Source organism: Astatotilapia calliptera, chromosome 3, assembly GCF_964374335.1.
Source record: "Astatotilapia calliptera chromosome 3, fAstCal68.1, whole genome shotgun sequence".
Lineage (NCBI taxonomy): Eukaryota > Metazoa > Chordata > Actinopteri > Cichliformes > Cichlidae > Astatotilapia > Astatotilapia calliptera.
The window spans coordinates 62,112,501-62,132,786 of NC_137424.1; the positions used below are offsets into that span (position 1 = coordinate 62,112,501).

General features: G+C 37.7%; 2 protein-coding genes across 3 annotated transcripts in view; both read right to left on the reverse strand.

Moving 5' to 3' along the window:
- The window catches only part of LOC113028275 (uncharacterized), a 75,194-nt gene that overhangs the window by 37,203 nt on the left and 17,705 nt on the right, over positions 1-20,286 (reverse strand). The gene's annotated exons all lie outside the window — the stretch shown is intronic.
- Positions 3-18,670, reverse strand: LOC145422207 (butyrophilin subfamily 1 member A1-like). 2 transcript variants are annotated; one of them, XM_080293423.1, is made up of 7 exons: positions 16,793-18,670; positions 15,694-15,765; positions 2,715-2,796; positions 2,055-2,396; positions 1,461-1,754; positions 1,243-1,368; positions 3-987 (listed from the first exon to the last, which is right to left on the reverse strand). In XM_080293423.1, the coding sequence occupies exons 3-7, from the start codon at positions 2,776-2,778 to the stop codon at positions 845-847; spliced, it is 969 nt and encodes a 322-aa protein (XP_080149549.1). In that variant the 5' UTR covers positions 2,779-2,796; positions 15,694-15,765; positions 16,793-18,670; the 3' UTR covers positions 3-844. The 2 variants fall into 2 exon arrangements, with proteins under 2 accessions (XP_080149549.1, XP_080149550.1); XM_080293424.1 differs by lacking the exons at positions 15,694-15,765; positions 16,793-18,670 and adding an exon at positions 5,064-5,572.

Genomic DNA, 20,286 nt, shown 5'->3' on the forward strand with positions numbered 1-20,286 from the left:
GCTCATATTTTTTTTATAACATCTTTAAGGACTGTTAAACCATAGCAGTCTGAAAACCATTGAGGCACTTGTGTTTTGTTTCAAATCTCTCTTTCTTAAAAGAGCTCGCACAGAGAATCTGACCTCTAACTGACCCTAAACTAAGGTAACTGTATATGAGAGCAAGAATAAAATATTAAAATCAAACTGAAGACTGACTGAATTAATTTTATTATCTCTCATCTATAAAGTGTCAGTGCTTTTATCAAATGTTCTCTTTAGCTTATGACAAAATATGCAAAATTTAACCGTTTTCATTTAAGAAATTAACAATATGAACCCAGGACTGTGTTGTTGCAACTATGCTAACCACCATCCTGCCTCTATAGCTTAAACATGTTAACATTATGTAAGGTTTTAATTTAAAAGTGAATACATGTGATTTTAGTTGTATCTTTTGTGGATTTGTGGAAATATGGCTTTTTAGTTACAGAAGAACTCTGGACTCTTCTTCATGAGAAACTGTGGAGATTAAGAGTGATCAGTTGCTGGGTTTTGGGAAGTGCTCCAGACTTAAGAGAAAATAGAAAAAGTTCTGTTGTGAGATCCTGCATAACAAACTGCACAATGACACATGACAAAACAAAAGATGTGAATATCAGGACGGCAGAAAAATATCATCTGTTCTTATAACAGAAGATGGTAACTATTTCTCTGTCATGTATAATTGCTCTAAAAGATTTATTTCACTGTTAGCTAACCCTGGACATGCTATTCATATATTCTTTTTATTTGTGCCATTTTCATTTTCTCTCTTTTCTTTCCACTCACACTCTTTCTTCCCCATATACATGTAATATCCTGATTATTTTTCAAAATTTTCTGTCTGTTCATTTTCTTGTGTTTCGTTCATATCACTCACTGCAACGATGTCCTGTGACATGAGCTTATCTTGCTCTTGGTCTCTTTCAGTTTTGTCACTTTCAGGGCAGTGAGCTCTCCTGACATCTGTTAAAAGCATAGACAAGATTACAATATGATGTTCTCTTGAGCTAAAATGATAACGCAGCATATAATCATCTCATTTTAAACTAAATGATGAAGTGCATATATTGTGCCTTATCTCATAACACACAATGATGTTTAGCTGCTTATAAAAAATAAGTGTAATTTACACAAATGTGTCTTTCTGTTGCTTCAAAACTTGTTAGAATAACTTGAGATATTAATTTAGACAGCATGGTGAATCAATTTGTATCTTACTTGTTTTGTTTTGTCTCCAGATGAAAAAGACTCCAATCAAAATCAAGATGATGCTTACAGCCAAACTAACAGCCAAAGCAATAACAATGGGAGCAGCAGAACAGGATGTGAGCTCAAAGAATTCATCTGAAACAATAAACACAGAATTACATGTTATTTCAACAGATTTTGATTTAGGCTGAATTAAGCATATCATACATTTTATAAACGATATTTACCTGGAACATGTTTGTGTGTCTCTCTGCTCTTGCTGATTTGCTTCTGTTGGACTCTGCAGGTGATGTTGTTGCTGTGTCTCTTCTCCACAGTCACTCTGCTGCTGACAGTATAGAGGTCATCAGGACCTCTGAGGGTCTCTGCAGGTCCAGCAGAGAGGAGGTTTCCCTCACCGTCCAACCACAGTAGCTCAGGCTTTGGGTGCCAACCTTCAGATTTACACTCTAACACCACTCCTGTCTTGTCTCTGTCAATCCCTTCTAAGCTGATGACAGGTGAGGAAACAGCACTCGATGCTGGATGAAATGTACAATTTAAAATACTGATCAGTAATACAAATCAATAAAAATATACAAATGTAAAGATAATATTTGAATAATGGATATCTGATACAAACTTCATTCGCGCTGCCTCATTTTTTAATGATAATTCAGATTTTTTTTTTAATTTGGTCAATAATCATATAGTAAATATTTTCATATAATAATTATAATTCATTTCCCAGCTTGAGTAACAATCAATAACTCAAAACTGTGTTGATTCAACCTAATTTAACTGCACTTTGTACTCACAATGTATATAATTAGTTCACTTACCGACCACAAGATCAATAAAAGCTTCTTCATTCTTGTCTGGGATGTGACATCTGTATCTGCCTTCATCTGCAGGTTTTACTTTGCACAGTTTCAGTGAAATGTTTCCATGTTTCAGCTCATCAGTGAACAATGATGATCGACCTTTGTAGGAGGGGTTTTTCATATTTATGAGGTCCTGACCTGCACGCCACAGAAACACAAATCTGGGGTCCAGGTCGGGTCTTGTCCACTCCAAAGTCATCGCAGCAACATTTTCTCCAGGTACCAGGTGACATGGCAAAGTGATGTCTTCTCCAGCTGTTGCAGTAATTGGCTGATTTGGACCAATCAACCGAGACTGACCTGAGAAGAAAAGATCAGATAATGAATTTATTTATGCTGACATTTTAATTTTCAAAATACTTTAATACTTTACAACAAATATGTTAATTCTTTGGAAAAATTAACCTCTGCATATTTTTCATCATGACATGTAATTTAATGATGTCACATTTAGTTACAATGTAGATACATTATTTAAATACAGTTACCAAAATTACACCTCTTAAGAAAAAAAAGTAATGAAAAATGTATATGTGCCATTTAAAAAAGACAATTTGAGCCACTAATTAAAAACGCACACACAATAATAATTGTGATCTTATATTAGAGGTTACCTACAATAATGTACAAGAAGGGCATGCAGAATGCAGTTACTGAGAGAATAAAAGGAGAGTCCAGCCATCTGATGAATTATTCAGCTCTGAAATGAAAAAAAAAAAAGAATAATTCAAAGAAATAGTCACTAATAAAACAATAACATATGGCCAAGTCAGTTTCATAATTTTACATTCAATTCAAATGCCCTTGAGGTTTAAGTGACAGTTACTTTTTGGATAATTTTTCTATTATAAATTGTAATTATAAAATGATTGACTAAAAATGTATATTATACAACTGTTTCTTTGACAGTCTCTGATACCATGTCATAGTTGTAATTTTTGAAAGTGAAACCTATAAATTCAGACATTAAAAACATATTTATTTGAAAAACATTGATTAAATAACAATTAGTTAGTCTTCTGACATGGAGAAAATTTCAGCTTTTCCAAGCAGCTATAAACAGAAATTACTTCCAAGTCCTAATGTGTCCCTTAGCCATGCATGTAGACCTGGTACTCAGTACTAGAAGATGTATTAGATGTATTTTGTATGAGATGGTATTTTAGACAAGATATTTGGTAAGATATAAATTAGACATGAAAATTTTTTAAATAAAAATACAGCATACCTGCTGCAGTGGCACTCATTTTAAAAGAACACACAATCTGACTTAGTAAATCATTACTAAGTCACCCTGAAACATCCAGGGTATACTGTATATGTGTCTGTAAAATCTTACTCAAGAACCTAGAGCCTGTTGCGAGGTAACTGATCACTGTTATAAAACAAATAGAACTACATCAAAAATTCAAATGAACAACAAGACTGTTTCTTTGTTTCTTCTTTCCACCTTATGAGCTCTCATGGAGTTGTTGTTAAGTCTGCTATAATAGTGCAGGGGGCAAAACGGCAGGTGAATTAACTTGAGGGGCTGAAATTGAAAATTTGAAATAAGAGAACTCTCTGTTGTACAGTTGCTGTTCATTTCTTGTCTTTATTGTAGTGGTGGAAGGTAACATCAACATGATGTAGGTGGAGTACATAGTTAAATTTTATTTGAATTCAGAGCTAAATAAGTGACCTTTAGTTGACTACGCTACTTTTAGCAAAAAGCTGTCGGCTGGCCTTTACCTTAATTTGTTTTGCCTACAGTGTTTTTGATCTTGGTTAACTTTTCATTAAATTATTTGCAATAATAATATATTGCTGATAATGCTGCATTAAAGTTACAGTACAATCACAAAGTCTGTGCATCAGTTTTATAGTTCAGTGTTAGTATGTTTTTTCTTTTTGGCATAGTATGGTAACAATTCACGGATATGAATTTCTAAACACGCTTTGTTAGCATTAGATGACAGAATCCTGGCATTAGAAAGTGTGGCATTAGAGAGAAGTCACCATTTTGAACTTTCCATTTAAGCTTCTTATCCACGACTCAAAAGCTAAACATGGGGGGCCCAAAATGAAAGAAACTAATTGGTCATGTCACAGTAGCTTAAATTTGTCTTTTTTTCGGTACATCAATTGTTGGAATAAAACTTTAACCTCATCATTTTCAAATCTTGACTCAAAGCCAGTTCTTGAGACGAATATATGGCACCTATGTTTGACCTGGTTCTGTCTCTTGCTCTGTCTATGTTATTGTTTATTTGAAAATGTTTAATCAGTATTGCTTTTACATTTATGTCCGGTGTCACATCGTTGCAGACATATAATTGTCATCCACTATGGGTGATCAAATTTGACATGGATCGTTTCCCAACTCAGCAAAAGGGTTTGTTTTTCCCCCGCCACCAGAGAACAGGATCGACCTCAACCTCAGTTGCTGCCATTCAGGTACATCTCTGAAATCTTGCCAGAGAAAGCAGAGCACGAATGCAAGTGCCACTCATCATACATTGTCAGATTGGCATACCATATATGTATCACAAAGTGACAGCTATATTTTTAGGATAACTATACATTGGAGACGAGCAGTATTCCTATCTTCTTATGTTAAAAAAACCTAATTCACTTAGCATTCCTATTGGGCTTGGTTAACTTGTGCACTTCGGAGCCAGCTGATAGGCAGGCTGAAGCAAAAACTCGGGTGTGGGAGGAGTTCATAGAGGCCATTGAAAAAGACTTTTGAAAAAGAGATTCTGGCATACCCTCAGACCACTAGGGAGGCCATGAATTGGCCATGAAGATCGGTGTCCCCAGCCTATGGACCAGCGACGGGGGGGGGGGGGGGGGGGGGGCGGCGACTGTGTGTCCACTGACAATGTTGAAAAGGAAAGTTTAGCTTTGCAGCAGAAGAGGACGTAAGCCAAGGCTCACAGATGGCTTGGCAGGTGGCCGGCATGCAGGACCACACAACGTGCTCACCCCTGGCAGAAACGAAGCAGTTCTCCCTTCTGGTGAGCACGCCGTTGGATGGGATGGAACGGTGACTTCAACATGGGCTAGGCAAGCCCCTCTGGCACGCTGCCCTCCAGCTCGGGCAAATCAGGTCCCTCTGCATGCTGTCTACGGGCTTGAGCAGAGACGGTTCCTCCCGTGCACAACAGCAATAGTAATAAAGTAACTAATTACTTTTGAAAATAATTAATCAGTAAAGTAACCAGATTACTTTCTTTAAGAAGTAATTGATAATTAGTAACTAATTACTATTTTCAAATAACTTGAACAACACTGCTCATGGGTGCCTTTGATACAGTCAATTATAATACTTTACTTAATAGGCTTAAGGTTTTGACTGGTGTTTCTGGTTCAGCCCTTGAATGGCGTTTCTCCTATTTATCTGGAAGGACATTCTCTATTAGGGTGAACAGCTTCTCCTCCTACCCTGCTTGTTTGACCTGTGAGGTCCCTCAGAGTTCAATCCTAGGTCCATTATTATTCTCATTTGACATGCTTCATGAAGCCGGCATCATTTAATCCTTCTCTTTTCTCTGTTTGACCATTTTATGGTAATGACATTTAATTGTACATGTCTTTTAAACCTCACCAGTTGGGTTGTCCAGCTAGGACAGGCTAGGATAGGCAGTTCAACCTACTTCATTGTTTGGATTAGGGTTAGGGTTGTTGCTGGATTAGTGACCAGCTACCAAAAAATTCCCTTGTTTTAAACTCTGACAACACCGAAACCATGATTATAGCTCTACCCGATTTACACTCAAGGATCAGTCAAGTGATTGCTTCTTTTTGCTTATCTGCAAAGACAAGTGGTAATAATCTTGGTATAGCATCTGATTACTCCTTGACCTAGGACTCACATATAAAATCGATCTTCCTGTCTCTTTCATTTAAGGAACATTTCTAAATTTCTTTAGTCTTCTCCTCTGAAGTAGAAGACATTCATGCATTTGCACTTAAGAGATTATAGCATTATTTTAGTGCCTCTATTCTGAGCGCACGTAAAAAAAAAAAGATTTAAAAGCACAAATGTTGCATGTTGAGCAAAAAATTATTTTGAGCAAAAAGTTTAATTTGAGAGAACAAAATTCAATTCTGCATGCCAGAAATGAATTTGAGTATTTGTGATTATCCATATTCACACACAATAACAGCCCCTCTCGCTCAGTTGTTGGTATTTGCAATTGCTCAAATGTCTGCTCAATTTATCAAGACATCACATACTTGCAGAAGGGCTCTAATGTTTTTGGAGATGCCTGTTAACCAACAGCTGACTGCACAGCTGATGGCTGTGCAAGACAGTGTATATCAGCAAATGATAAGCTATTCTGTCTTGTTTGTTTATTGTCCACTTTGTGCTAGAAAGAGGAACCCAGTGGATGTTGCGCTAAACAACAGCAGCACGTTTAAGCTGGTGGGTAACAGGCATCTCCCGAAACATTAGAGCACTTTTGCAAATATGTGATGTCTTGAAAAATCAAGCAGATATTTGAAGTTTGCACAGCAACGTTCTCACCTGAAAATATCTTAAAAGTATTTTGTGATCAAGAAATAGTAATATTTCAAACTCTGCCACTCTGCATTCTTCCGCCACTGCTCCGTTTGAGTTTTGGACAAAATGCAACCTCACATGTCTGAATTTATGTTTTCATTCTGACATACTGTATTAACACAATTGATCTAAAATCAGACAAAAACCATAAAATCCGAGTAGAAAAAGTTATATTTTTTACTGTAACAACCACAAACATGTTTAATGAATAATATTTCATAACTTTAAAAGCAAATATAAATTGTCAATTTTAAAATCCTATGCACAAGTTTTGCAAACAACAAAGTTATTTGCATCCATTTACCTTTTTTAAATAACCATTTCAAACTATTTACAGAACAATCAGGTGTACTGCATTCAATAAGATGCCACCCCAATTATTTGTGCCACTCCAAAAACATAATTTCTGTCCACTATAAAGGAGAACATCACAGCCTGATACCTGCAGGTCTGACAGCAGCAGGTGTATCACGCCTGTTTCTACCTGGAGACAGCAGTCGCCTCATTGTTCTGACACACAACACAAAACTATCCACAACACTACACATTAACTACACACCCCAAACATGCTAAACGTCACAAATCTCTCACATCTCAAAACTCTCTCTCTCTCGCTGTCACTCCTAAAACTTCCCTTGTTTTTGTTTTGTTTTGTTTTGTTTTGGGTCATAAGCAGAGAGTGCTTGCTAGCTCTGTCCTTAGACAGTAAACGTGACAAAACTATTGAGGAAAAACACACGTATATATTGTTTATCATGACTCTGGTTTTACATGGCCTATCAACACAATTTATAAACTGGTATCTATCACCTTGTTGCTTTGTCTTTAAGTGGTCATGTGATTGGCTCACCACGACTACTTCATTCTTCCTCAGTCAAACAGCAGCCCTCATGCGATTGTTTTTCCCCCTCAGCTCCAGGTGTTGTGCTGGACAGTGATCGTGATTACCATCCGCGGGAGTGCGCGCAGCTGCTTAAAGCTGTAGCGTCCTGACCACTTACGTAATCAGCTACTTCCGTGCAACTGATATAAGATGCGGTAAACTGAACACAGCTTCAACCGTCTGTTTGTTGAGAAATAGTAACGGACCACATTTTCTTGTTAGTAACTGTAACAGCGTTGTAACGATAGGAAATTAGTTAGATTACTCGTTACTGAAAAAAATAACGCCGTTACTTGTAATGCCGTTATTCCCATCACTGTTTACAATAATATAAAATTATGCACTATAGGTAAAAAGAGCTCAACACTGCGCCTAGCATCCGGGAGCACTTCTGTTGTGTTTTGTAGGTGTTTTGGAGTTTTTACGTGCTTCAGAGTTCATACGTGCTTCAGGGTTTGTACATGTTTTGGAGTTTGTACGTGTTTTGTCTCTAGGGGCCACCGTAAATATACTTTTATTTATTCACTCCGCATAAAATGTAATAAATAAATCATATACAGTGGAACCCCGACTTACAAATACCGTACTTGCGCTTTGCTGTTCCACTTGAACGATGTAATGTTGTTCTAGTTACCAATAGTAGCCTATTGTTCAGCATCCCCTCACTCAAAACCCGCAATGGGTGCTTCGACTTATGAGAATTTTTGACTTACAAAAGACCCTCGGTAACAGATTAATTTCGTAAGTCAGGGTTCCACTGTAATACAAAAACCAACTATTCACAGTTCAACTTTTAACTATTTAAATTTTCAGCTTTTTCCTCTAAAAGAAATTTAAATGAAACAACACAAAACACTACAAAACCACAACACAATTAAATATAAATTAAAATATGAAAACATAAAGAAGATGCACATTCTCTGTCATATGGACCTGCGCAAAGCACAAGGCTCGCGTGGGGAGTGAAGCGGAAAAAGTGCGAGAGAGAGGGTGAGAGAAAGAAGAAAAAAAAAACACGGCTCATGATAATCCCGTCATTCACGTCAAAGATCCGGCTCTAAGAGCCATTCCGTTTGTGACACATCACTACATTACAATAATCTGTCACGCCTCCAAGCAATACAGAATGCTTCAACCAGATTCCTGACATACTTTGGGAAGCAAGCTCACATTGCCTGTATTTTATTTTCTTTAAATTGGCTCCCAATTGATTTTAGAAATAGTTATAAAATTTTCACACTTCCATACAGAGCACTAAAGGAACAATTCCATATTATTTATCTCAACTTCTTGTCCAACACACTGCTGCTTGCAGTCTTCCCTTACAAGCTCATAATCTATTAGCCTCGTACAAGACTGAAGACTAAGGGGGACATAGCTTTTCAATCTGTGGCACCAAGGCTCTGGAACAGTTTACCGCTCCAACTCCGATTAGCTGACACGGCTAAAACAATAAACAGTTACAAACTTTTTTGTTTAATCAGGCCTTCTGCTAACATTCTTTTGTTATTTGTATTCACCTTAAATTTTGTTTTTAATATGTTTCTTTGTTTATATTGTGTTGTGATTGTTGTTCAGCACATTGTGATTGTTATGTCTGTGATATGCACTATGAATAAACTCTTACTACTACTTAAGTAGAGTAAGTATTTAAAGGGAAAGGACGGCATAAACCCCAGCAGTGGTTGTTTATAGACTGAGGCCACAATGAGTGTGTCTCTAACTCTGCACAGGAAGAGGAAGGCCTCAAATACTTCATATGTATTTCAGTCTAACACTGAGTCAAGTAGGCAACATGGCAGTCACAAGTCTGTGCTTCAGGATAAGTAAGTACTAAGTCTCATTTTTTTTGTACGAGTTTATATATTAGTTATAGATTATTTGTAAGGAAAAACATTAAGGACTTATTTTTTCTTTGTTTTTCAAGTAATGGTTGAATTTATTCTGCTGGGAACACAAGTTCAGAAAAGCTGCACTTGGGATGAGGGTGAGTTTATTTTTTGTGTAATAATTTATTTAGAACTCATTCATTCTTGTTTTATAAACAACAAACTAGCTAAAACGTTTTCTGTATGTGCCTAAAATATCAGGCTCTTCCATTTCTTATTGATAAATTTAGCTGTTGACTTTAAGGTGAAGTGATTTCTTAATGTTGAATTACTAAATTATCTTAGAAGGCATTTTAGTTTTAAAAAAAGAAAGAAAAAAGCATTTACACAGTTTCTGTTTTAACAAGTGAATAGGTAACAAATAAATTCTTAATTTCAGATGCAGCTATCCCTCGTGTTACACCAAACAGACTGCAGCACTTTGAGTATGAATCTGTGTCTTTGCATTGTGATGGCTCCACTCAGCTGAGAGGGTTTAGGAATAATGAAACATTTAATCCAGCATGTGTAACAAAGAAGACATCATCAGGGTCCTCCTGTGTGTTCGATAAAGTCTATCAAGGAGACAGTGGAGAGTACTGGTGTGGGGCTAAAGGAGGAAAGAGAAGTAATACTATCAACATCACAGTCACCGGTATGTGTATTAAATCTGATTTATACTGCAAATCAATTTGCTTTTTACTTATTCATGTATTTATATATATATATATATATATATATATATATATATATATATGTGTGTGTGTGTGTTTATTTATGAAAAGAGCACGCAGTTACTTGCATCATGTGTGCCTTCTGCCAGTTAAGAGTATTATCTGGATGTTTTTGAACCCTGTATTGTTGTGCATATTAGTAAAGTGTATTTTTCTCTTTATCAAACTAGAATTTTACATAATCTTTCCAGAGCCGTAATCGGCTCTTGACGGAGGCGGTCGCACTTTTCTCCTTCTCTCCCCCTTATCTTTCCTGCTTGGCTTCTCATGTCTTTTGTATAGTCTCGCTTATTCACTAACCCTCAAAGAGTTTCTCAGTCTTGTTCTCTAAAACCTAAAGAATTATGGATTTGATCAACTGGTCACATAATGGAATTGACACCTTCCTGGGCTTGGGAGAGCCCAACTGTCCCGTGGAGACGTTTGCTGCCAGATACTCGATGGTCAGTTGCGTTGTGTGTCTGGCGACACTGTCAATGGAGGACATTGAACGACATCTACCAATTCGGAACCACAATAACAGAGTTCTGGCTGATTGGACCTGGCTTATCGAAGTACAGCTTCAGCTGTTCAAAATCCCACAAGGCTGGCCGACATGATAGACGATTGGCAGGGCTGTGAGTATTCATATTACTCAGCAATATGGATAAGATCTTGGAGAAGAACAATGGGAATTGAGAGAATTGGTGACCAGTGATGGACATTAGCCCAATTGCACTAAACCCAAACATTCACCATCTTCACTCTATCCCACTGGCACCAGCTGAAGGCCCACCAAGGTCGAAGCTGACTGGAACAACAAATATTCTTCCATGATAACAGGATTGTTGTCATACGCATGCACACTGACACAGACCTGCACTCACCCCCCACCCCACCCCCCACGCCCTCCAAATCCCTTCGAAGCTTATGTCTTCTATGTTGTGAGATGTGATGATTCATGTGCTGAGGTGTTTTTTTCTGTTCTCAAACTCATCTCCCTGTTGGAGCTCAGTCTGGGGGGGAGTTTTTTTTTCTCCTCATCTTTCGTCATGTTGTGCATTTTCCATTGTTATAACTCTCTGACCTGTCAACGCCATGTGATGTTTGTGTAATGTATGTCTGGTCGGAAGGGTAAGATGGCACTGGCACGGCTGGCAGCCTTAACCCAATTTCCCGTGGGATAAATAAAGTATTATCAATCAATCAATCAATCAATCAATCAATCAATCAATCAATCAATCAATCAATCAATCAATCAATCAATCAATCAATAAATCAATCAATCAATTAATCAATCAATCAATCAATCAACATATTAACACCAGGAATCCACATAACAAACATGTTTCTGTAATTTTTTAAACAAGTGATTCTTTGTTTTAAACATGTTGCTCAGGTGGTTCTGTGATCCTGGACAGTCTGACTCTTGCTATACCTGAAGGCAGCAGTGTTACTCTTCTCTGCAGAAATAAGACATCTTCTACTAACTTTGCATTTTTCTACAAAGATGACATCAAGTTAGAACAAGTAGCTGTAGAAAACATAAAAATTAACAATTTTTCCAAGCTCAATGAAGGCCTTTACAAGTGCAGCATCCCTCATGTTGGATATTCACTGGGAAGCTGGCTGGCCATGAAAGGTGAGTCATAATATCAACACATCCTTCAATCAAAATACCTCATTATTAAGGTTTAAGCAAAGTAATGTAAATGTATAGGCACATGATCAGATCCAGTAATTTGAAACTTGGAAGAAAAGTTCAGCTTTCTTTTTTTCACTATGCTTTATATTAATTGGCACAAATTAAATTTAAAAGTGCTCATTAAACAATAACTGTTGCATATTTTTTTTATTCATTTATTATGATATGCATAATTTTCAACTACAAAAACATTCTATTTGTAGCGTTGCCTCATGAAGAGACTCACCGTCCTGGTTCTGACTACAAATATGTCATCGCCCTGCTTTGGACTGCCATCATCATTTTTATCATGATACTGGTGACTGCGCTGGGTCGATTTCTTCATACAGGGAAAGGCAGAGGTAAAAATGACTGCCACTTTTATAAACTGTAGGCAAAAGACTCTCAAAGAAACACAACGTATGAAACGTGTAGCAGTCAGGTACTGGATTTGACTCTAAAATTCTGGAATAGATTACTTATTTGTAATTCACTGCTTTATTGACTTAACACTTAAAAAGGTTTTTTAACTTTTGTAGTTTTTCTGATAAACCGTGTTCTTTATGATTATGTTAATGATCGACCAAAACATTAACCAGGAAATGGCTTTCAGTTTTCTTTTTTATCTAATTTTGTATTAAAGAAGAAAGCTAAATTTGAATTCATCTTCTTTCCCTTTGTCTTTTATTCATGTCAGGATTTCTGCTTTTCTGTTCATGGCCTTTCCAAAGGATACTAACAAGGACATCACACTCTGCTGAAGCCAATCAAGCAGGTGAGTGATTTGCAGCAAAATAGTGTCATTGTGTCAACTGATATATTTTTTTTTCAATTGCTAGAAAGACATGGTTCTTTTTATTCTGTTATATATGTTGCCACAAAGCAGAGTATTTGATAGTTGATAGATTGAAGTTTACTTGATATTTTATTTAAATTGCTCTTTAGCTCAGTGTGATAATCACAAAATGTCTGAATTAACACTTTTTTTTAACAAGCGCCACTTCATTTGAGAGACTAAAATATTTTAAATATTTATAACAGGTTAACCTTCTAGAATCATTTGAGTCAAATTTGGAAGCTGAAGTGTCATCATGTAATGTTTGAGATGCGCTGCATACATATTTTTACCTCCTCTCGATGTGTTATATTCAGGGTTTTGTTTTCCACCCATCTGGTGTTTCTGCTAATCTGAACATGTCTTATGTCAAACCACAGCATAAATCCACAGACAGAAAAAGCACAAGTTAAGTCGGTAATATCAGTATTTATAACTGGTTATGTTATATACAGCTGGTTTTTTTTTCTTCTTCAGATGATTCAGATGAACTTGTGTACTCCACTTTAACCATACGTGGGGCCCAACACAGTTGCCAGCTGGGTTAGTATTTTGAATGCGTATAGAATTTTTTTTCCAGTAATTACAATATTGTGATACCAGCCCACTGACTGCTTTTTAGAGCCACTGTAAGATAATAACTTTAACTTTATCCTGTCACTAAAGATGTTAAACTGAAATGCCAGTGAAATCAAAAGTTCCTAATGCAGTCCTAATTATTTTAGGTTATTGAAATATTTTTATAGGAATGTTTTCAGATTGCTGTATCATTTCTCCACTAAAGTAAACCATGTAATCTTCTTGTTTTTTAGCAGAATCAGACTTTGCAGTAAATTCTAGAGGAGGTGAAGGCCCAGGCTTCACAGTCAAGGAAGATATTTATTCCGCCATCCATTGTAAGACTACTGGTCTTTGGCCTTTCCTACTTACTGTAAACAATTGTTATAGTATAACATCCCTGTATATCAATCCCAGGGGTTAGTTGTCATCACTAATGAAACACCTAAAAATTCATCTTGAATACCTTTAAATTTATAATTACTCATTTGAATTAGAAGTACAAAGTGAAAAGAAAGGACTGCTAATACTGCTGATGTGGCTCCCCCAGGTGCTTGTCAGTGGTTTGGAATTCTTGTGGTTCTACACTACATATTTCAAGAAATTGCTGCACTTATTTCTAATTTCCCAAGTAAAATATAAAGAAATTAGTTGTGGCTTAAGACTTTTAAACATTATGTATCCTCCTTATATTGAAAGTTAGCCTCTTCCATTCTGAGAAATGCATTTAATTTGCAGTGGCTGCCATGCATAGTACATTCAGGCCTAAAACAGTTTTTGTATTAGTCTGTAGTGGATAAAAACTAGTACTGTTGTAAGGGTGCGAGTGAAGTTATGTACATGTCTATTAACTCTTGAGTAAATCTTGCTTACTAACGAAAGCCTGGGTTTTAAGCTATGTGAAAAATATGTGCCTGTTTATTTTAGAATATTTTATTCTGTCTTACAGGCCACAGAGGGCAGTGACACCTGACTGCAAAAGTGAGGCATTCTCAATATAAAGCTGTTCTGAAAATCTGAAAAAGAACAAGAAAAATGTTTGTTTTAAAACGTGTAAATATAATTTTGTCAGTATTTTTTTTTTTTTTTGGTTACCTTTTTGGCACCTGCAGCCTCCACCTGATGTGGACGAGTGGACAAATTTTGATTGTTCTCCCCTTTTCAATAATTATTGTAAATTATTATTCAAAATGTGTTTTTACACTTTTTGAAGTCAGCCCTGAAATCAGTTTTACAATGCAAGCAAATAGTTGTTTAATCTCTTTCATAATGAGAGCTGTTTCTATATCACCAGTTTTTGGATGCTATAATTTGTGTAATATGTAATTTGTGCAGTACTTTATGATTTGTTGAAACAATGTGAGAAAATATTTGTCACAATACTATTTTTGTCAAATAAGAGGGGTCACGTTCATAAATTAAAAGTCCACTTGTGTTTTAAGCATTCTTAAGGATATAACTCACTGATTATTATGTATACATCACAATGGTTATCATCAGGATAATAGTTTTTGTAGTTGTTGCTGGGTTTTTTTTCAGGGTGAACCATGAGTCTTTGGGCTAGTGCACCCTCTCTTTCAGCTGCGATAGTATTTTCCTTTAAAAGTAGAAAAGTGAGCTCTCTAGGTTTGATTGACAGAGTGCAGAACAAACCTGATGACTCTAAAGCTTAAAATCAACCAAACGCCCACTTTTTTTTTTCTGAGGAGGAAACGGACTCTGCCCCAAACAGCTGCAAAGTTGTGTTAACTGATGATTGTCACAGTTCAACAAAGACAGGTACATACGTTTATTTTACGTAACCTTAGTAAAAGTGCTTCATTTTCAGTCATTTCAGACAGCTGGCTCCTGAGTTTGTATCAAGCAGTCATTTTCAAAGGAGAAACTGAAACAATTCATGTGAGTTGACTCCACCCACTCTGTAAACAGCAGACGAATAACCAGCAGCCTGTGGTTATGTAGCTGTCTTAAGACAATCTGAGAAACCTGCTGCTGCAGTCAGCTCTGTGTTTTATCTCTATTTGGCAAATACATTAAAGAAAAGCACAAAGGCTCAGCCAAGACTGGAGGTGACCCATCAAACACTCACCAGGAACACAGATCAGCTTAGACTATGACCTGCTCCATAGCAGTGTAACTTATAGGCACATAAGTACCTACAACTGAAAGCTCAGAGTTTCTTTTAAGTCACCTCGATGGGACAAAGTCTTGTTCTTGGAGTCTCCAAGAACAGTTCTTTATAAACATAAATACAGCTTTTCACACACTTTGCTGCTACATTTGGAGCTTTGTGTAAGGTTTTAACAACTGACAGACATTTGTTATCTTGTATGTGCTCACAGTTTGACAGAGAAAAACAGTCTGACTTTATTCAGAGTTTGTTCAGTAGCATCTAGAAAAAAACTCCTTTTGTTTTTCACAACAAATTTTTGTGTTTTGTTATAACATTCATGTTTGTTTGTTCTCTGACTCAAAAACCAAACAAACAAATAAACACAAAGACTTACCACAGATAAAGACCCCAGACTTCGACACAGTGATCCAAACTGCTGCTGTTAAAGTGAAGTGGCTTACTGGAGCTGAGCAGGAAACAAAAACTGAGACAAACGAGTCACTGCGAACCTGTCTGATCAGTTTCTAACGTTCATTGCTGCACATTCCTCGGTGTATTTATCAGATAAACACAGAGCACAACGAACACAGGGTCGGTTGACCTTGATTGCATATTGCATCAGGTCCGAGTGTCAGGTGAACTGAACTTCATGTAAGAAGTTATGACCTGCAGTCTATCTGGGTCAGATACCATGTGACATGTCTGTGAACTATCAGGGTGCTGTTGTGGTGCTTTGAACATGTATTTTTGGGGGGTGAAAAAATACATGTTGTGTTTATTTAATTAATAATATTATTTTGATGAATAAATATTGCCACATGTGCCTCGCTGTGATCTTATTTTGTTTATTTTTTTGTCATTAGATATTAAAACAACATACATTATATATAATAATATACAAAACAATCTTATAATAGGTTAGGAGTATGCTTGTGCTGTGAGTTCCCTGCCTCCACATCATTATGTAATTAATCAGGCTTAACAGGTTTGTTTATACATAGCATAACTTATATGTGTCGTGTATTATGCTTGTTTTAAACCTGTCTTGCATACAGTTCCCTCCAATGATATTAAACAAATATGCTACTTGTAGTGAACTCTTTTCCTATTTGTAAACCTCATTTCAGTTGGGTATGTACTATGTAACCTTCAAAAGCAACTTAAATATTTGAATGAGTTATTGCAGTGTCTAAGTGTAATTCAGAATCACAGATTTTAATATAATACATCAGGGTCTGGGTTCTGTTTCCCCCTCTGGGGGTGAGGGTACCTGGACCCGGGGTATAGAGTATATTTGGGGAGTGTGATTGTGTGTACATGTCCATTTATGTCTATCCTTACGTTGGGTGAGTGCTGAGTGTTTGTATATGTGTGCATGAGGGTGGGAACGCATGTTTGTGTCTGTATGTGCCTGTTTTCTGTGTTTATATGTCAGGTCGGGTCTTAGACTCCACCTCTCTGGGAACTCCCAGGCCCTCCAAGGCCTATCTCACCTCACCACACTCCCTGCTGGTGACTGATGCCCTCAGGGGTCGGTGCATTGGTGGTTCTTGGTGTCCGGGGCTGGGCGCTCAGGTATGTATCGGCTCACTCCCGGTGGCTACTTGGCGGGGTCTGGCGCCCATTGCTCTGTCAGACCTCTTCCGGGGTGCGGGGGACCCTCGGGCCTTTGGGCCTGCGGCTTGGTTCACTCTGGCACAGCTGGTTGCCGGCAGAGCCGGCGGGCACGCCGGTGCAGCCCCCTCTGGCTTCTGCTCCGTGGCTACTGGGTGACCTCTCATCTGGGGATCTCCTCAGCCCTTCCCAGGAGGGTGGCACGGATGCCCCTCCGGTGGTCCTCCTTGGGCTCTCGCACTCTGGGGCCTCTGGATGTCTGGGGACTGGATCTCCTCCATGCCTGCTTCATGCCCTGGGGGACGGGGCTATGGCTCTCTACACCCTCTAGCAGACCATTACATGGGGAAACCTTTTGAATACAAGCGCGCTGATCCACACAGGTGTGCACACGGGTGTTCACTGTTCATAGACATAAACTACACCTTTCTTGGCTGCTACTTCAAAGCACATTGTGCGCTGTCGGTCCTGCGTCCTGCACAACAACATTCAGTATTTAGTATTTACTGCTGTTTACACTTAGCTAGATTAATGCGATGGTGTTGTGTTTAGTTTATTGCTTTGTTTTTTTTTCATTGTTTTCTCTTCTTTTTCTCTCAACGGGTGATCCAGGAGATTTTTTTCTTTCTCTTTTTAAGTGCCCTTTCTCACTGTCCCTCTTCCCTTCTGTTTTCTTTTCATTCCTCTCTTTCTTTCTCCCTTTCCTATCCCCCAGTCATGTCTGTCCCATCTGTAACAACTGAAAATAAAATAAAATTAATAATAACAACAAAGGTCGATCAAATGGACCAATACGGCAATGCCATAATGATCCATTTGGCAAAATAAATCCATTGGGTATCCTTGTTGGTCTTCAGACAACAGTTCTGATGGCTAAAAAACCAAATGGGACAGGCAAAAAAATAAAAAATAAATAAATAATAATAATACATCTGTTAGGATGCCTGGGTCGTTGACCCAGGGTTTTTGAGTTTATTATATTATTTATACTTTCTAGTCTTTGGTTTCTTTGAGTTCTGTCTTATGGTTTATGTCTGCCTTCTCTAGTTGCTCTGTCTACCCTGTCAGCTGTATCCCTTTGTCTAGTTCGCGTCTCTGTGTATCCTTAGTTCCTATATCCCCGTGTCCAGTCAGTGTCTGTGTCTGCCCTGGTCCCACGTCTCTGTTCCCTCTGTTGTGCCTGCATGTGAGTCTGTGTCTTTGTTCAGTCTGTGTTATGTGTTTCCTGTTTTACTTTGAAGGTCTGTGTCTTATCTCAGTGTGTTCAGGTTACGCTTCTTTGGTCTCGTCAGTTCTGATTTGTCCCAGCTGTGTTTCCCTCCTGTTACTCATTCCCTGATTGCTCCCTCTGTGTATTTAAGCCCTGTGTTTCTCTGTGTCCGTGTCGCGATCTACCGTTTATTTTGCTGTCTGTTTTGTCAGTCCACCGGTGTTAGTTTATTTTGACTTTTTTCCATTTATGTCATGTTTGAGTTCAATATTAAAGCTGTTTCGGTTTAAGTTTGTCTCTGGAGTCTGCACCTTGGGTCCTATTCCTGTTTGCACACAGCCGTCACCTAACAACATCAGTTTAAGGGTGGAGTCTTCAGTTATCTGAGGCAAAGGCTCAATGATCTTGACCAAATTTTCCAAAATAAGTCAAATAACAATTTGGGAGGAAGAAGAAGAAACATGCACAACCAATGTTCCCTCTAATTTTTCACGTGTCTGAGCGAACACACAAACTCCCTGAGCGATCCCTTGGACCACTGTGAGCGACATCAGACGTGTGGACTGTGGTCACGCCAGCATCAAATCCATCCAAGTTACATGGTTTATTAAATAATCAAATTACAGCATTTACATTTATGTTAGACTACTTAATCTTATTATAATTAAGTGCTTAAGCCCACTTACAATGAAAATTACAACAACAAAAAAAAATGTTGTTCATGACCTGTGTAGTTAACACTATTGGAAGGAAAAATAATTTGAACTCAAATTTCTTTTTTATAAAGCTCTGACTTGTATTATGAGTCTGAGTCTGTGGTCTGGGACAGAGTCCTGGTGTCTCTGTCTGCAAAATATAGTATATAATGACCAATGTTGGGCAATTAATTATATAGTTGCTTATTCAAAAAAGTTACTGAGTTTTGGCAAACAAAGTTTTTCGCAGCTGTTTACCTGAAAATGCATCTTAGGCGGTTTTTAAATACACATTTCAAACTATTTACAGAACAATCAGGTGTTTGCATCAAATCTGATGCCACACAAATTATTTGTGCCACTCCAAAAAATAATTTCTGTCCACTATGGGATAAAGGAGAACAACAGCCTGATACCTGCAGGCCTGACAACAGGAGATGAATCATTCCTGTAACATTCAGCAGTCGCCTCATTGTTCTGACACACACAACAAAACTATTGACTAGACTACACACTAACTACACAAGATTTGCGCTAAATGGCAGAAATTTCTCACATCTCAAAACACCGCCGTCACTCCCAAAACGTCCCCCCTTCCTAAACAACTAAATGCCATTTTGTCATATAATTTTTTGATTGGTCGAAATTATACATTTTTCCACCAATAGGAAATGGGGGTTGCTCAGAGGGGGTTTCAAGCGCATTCCTTACAAAACGCTGTTTTTAAGTTTTGGTTTTGGTTTTTCGTGGCCTATCAACACAATTTAAAAACTGGTATAAAGTCCACACTTTTTCCGTCAATTGTTCCGTCTGTCCTGCTCACATCTCCAATGGTTGTACACGTTGTCATTAACGTGGCTTCACTCCACATCGGCCACGCTGCTTTGCTAGCTAAAACATCAGCACATAAAGACGCTGTCATAGCCGGTCAACGACGTTGATTAGCTGCGCATACATGAATGTGAATCGCATTTTTTGCTGGACTATGGGATAACGTGGCATCGTTCTAATCCCATACAGTGTGGTGGATTTTTGTGTGATATGTATCACTATGTAACTATATACACTATATATCTATGTGCACTGAACATATATATTTTAACTTTCATGTAGAGTCTTAAGCACAAGACATTTTGCTTCACCATGGTTTATTAAGGTTTTACAGTAACAGGGCAGTTAATGCTGTAGAGTTCGCCTGAATATGTCACTCTCCAGCTCCGGTAACTAACCTTCCCTAATACACATTCAACGTCTTGCAGCACAACCAAAGCAGTAACATTGTAACAGAGATACGATATAATCACACACACACACACACACCCGCGCACATACTTTGAACTACACTGAAGTGTTTTAAGAACCTATGTAGTTATAAGATTATAATAATTAGGATTAATGTGTGACCTTTGACCATGTTGTGACCTATTGTCAGAAGGCAAAGCAAAGGGCTAACCTGAGGGTGTCCCTT